General features: G+C 65.8%; 1 protein-coding gene across 1 annotated transcript in view; it reads right to left on the bottom strand.

Moving 5' to 3' along the window:
* The window catches only part of BATF3 (basic leucine zipper ATF-like transcription factor 3), a 12406-nt gene extending 11333 nt beyond the window's left edge, over positions 1–1073 (bottom strand). Inside the window, exon 1 of the mRNA XM_007451307.1 lies at positions 996–1073. Within this exon, the coding sequence (XP_007451369.1) occupies positions 996–1073 (78 nt within the window). The remainder of the gene's footprint in view (positions 1–995) is intronic.
* Positions 1074–1688: the final 615 nt, after the last annotated feature.

Raw genomic sequence — 1688 nt, 5'->3', positions numbered from 1 at the left:
AAAAAAAAAAAAAAAAAAAAAAAGATGGAAAGAGGGGAGCACACTGTTGGGATATTCATGTATTATTAACCACATCTCAATTAGTTCTCATAAATATCATGAGAAGTTGATATTGTTATATTGATTTTACACGTGGGGAAATTGAGGTTCAGAGAGGTTGAGCAAATTGCCCAAGGCTACTCAGCCTGTGTGTGGCAAAGCCCAGGCCTAAACTCAGATGTGTGGCTCTCTAGCGTCACCCGATGACATTCTGTGCCAGGCACCGAATTGAGAAGAAGGGCATAACCATGAAAAGACTCAGTCCTAAAGCAGCAGAGCGGGAAGTTCTCATACTGCAGTCCCTGCGGGCAACTTTGTGTCAGTTTCCCCAGTACGCGGTTGTAAACGTGGTGGTGGACAGCGCACAGGACCGAGCGCCAGCCAAGGGCTTTCCACCAGTTCTGAGGGTGGAGTCCCCCTACTTCTGGCCCCTACCTCGCACCGCTAGGCTATTCGGGAGGCAGCCGGTAGATGTTGCGAGTGCCTGGGCATGAGTTTCCCCTTGTAGCGGAATTTCCCCTCTCCACACCTTGGCCCCCGCTCGGAGCGGCGGGGAAGGACCACGCGCTCCGGCGGTGGGGTGGCAGCCGGCGGCGGCGCATGGATGGCGACGCCCAAGGCAGCGGGGACCCCACGTGCGGGGGAGCGTGGACAGTGCCCAGCTCTACCAGGCGACGGCGCCCTCTGGCCTCTCCCCCTCCCAGGCTCAGGAGCCCAGTCACCATCCCGGACGCCCCGGGCACGGTGCGTGCGCGGGGGCGGCAGGGCAGAGGCGCACGCCAGGGTCCCTGGCCCGCCCCCGCGGCCCCCACACCGCTCGCGTCTAGCTCCCGCAGCGCCCTCCACCCTTGCACTCAGTGGTCGCCACACAGGAGCCCCGGCACCCACCTCCTCGCGCCCCAGGCGCGCCCACCCCCGCATCGCCCGCGGTCCTCCCCGAGCCTCTAGTTCACTACCTGCGGCTGCGCCTGGTTCCCGGGAGCCGCGAAGCTCCTCTGCAGGACGCTGCCGGCGGCCGGGAGCCCTTGCGACATGCCGCGCGCTTCTCCGGCCCGGCCCGGCCCGCCCCGCCGCGCAGCCTAGCAGAGGAGCGGCCGCCCGGCCCGGCGCGCCCTGCACGCGGGGAGCTGCCTACCAGCTCTCTCCAGCCACCGGCATCCCCGCACCCCAGCACCTGCCGGCCGCCGCTTCTGCCGCGCCCCCTCGGGCTTCCCGCTTTCCCGGCTCCAGCACCCGCTGCGCAACGCCCGGGTTTCCCCACCCCCCAGTCCGAGCCCGCCGTCCTTCCCGTCCCCAAGTCCGCCCCGCCCCCTCCTCCCACCCCCGCCTCGTTTCCTCCTCTCCCCGCCCTCTCGCCGCACCTCGGGGTCCCAAATACCACCCCTGTGGCGGCTTTCCGCTGGGGCCTCACTCTTCGTGGAAGTCACGTGGTGACTCCGAAACCCGGGAGGGAGCGCGAAGCCCACCCACAAGAAGCGAGGCTGGGCAGGTGGGGGGAGAGGAGGTGCGGCGCAGCTTCTGGGGTCTTGCGGCCGCTCTCGGAGAACTCGGGTTGAGAAACACAAGTGGGTGGTTTGGGATTGGTGTTTTTTCTCCCGGTCCCATCACGGCATCTTCCTGCGCATCGGCCCCGCCTTCCCCCAGCGCAG

The sequence above is a fragment of the Lipotes vexillifer genome, unplaced genomic scaffold (genome assembly GCF_000442215.2).
Source record: "Lipotes vexillifer unplaced genomic scaffold, Lipotes_vexillifer_v1.1 scaffold570, whole genome shotgun sequence".
NCBI classification, from domain to species: domain Eukaryota; kingdom Metazoa; phylum Chordata; class Mammalia; order Artiodactyla; family Lipotidae; genus Lipotes; species Lipotes vexillifer.
This window is presented reverse-complemented; position numbering and strand designations above follow the sequence as displayed.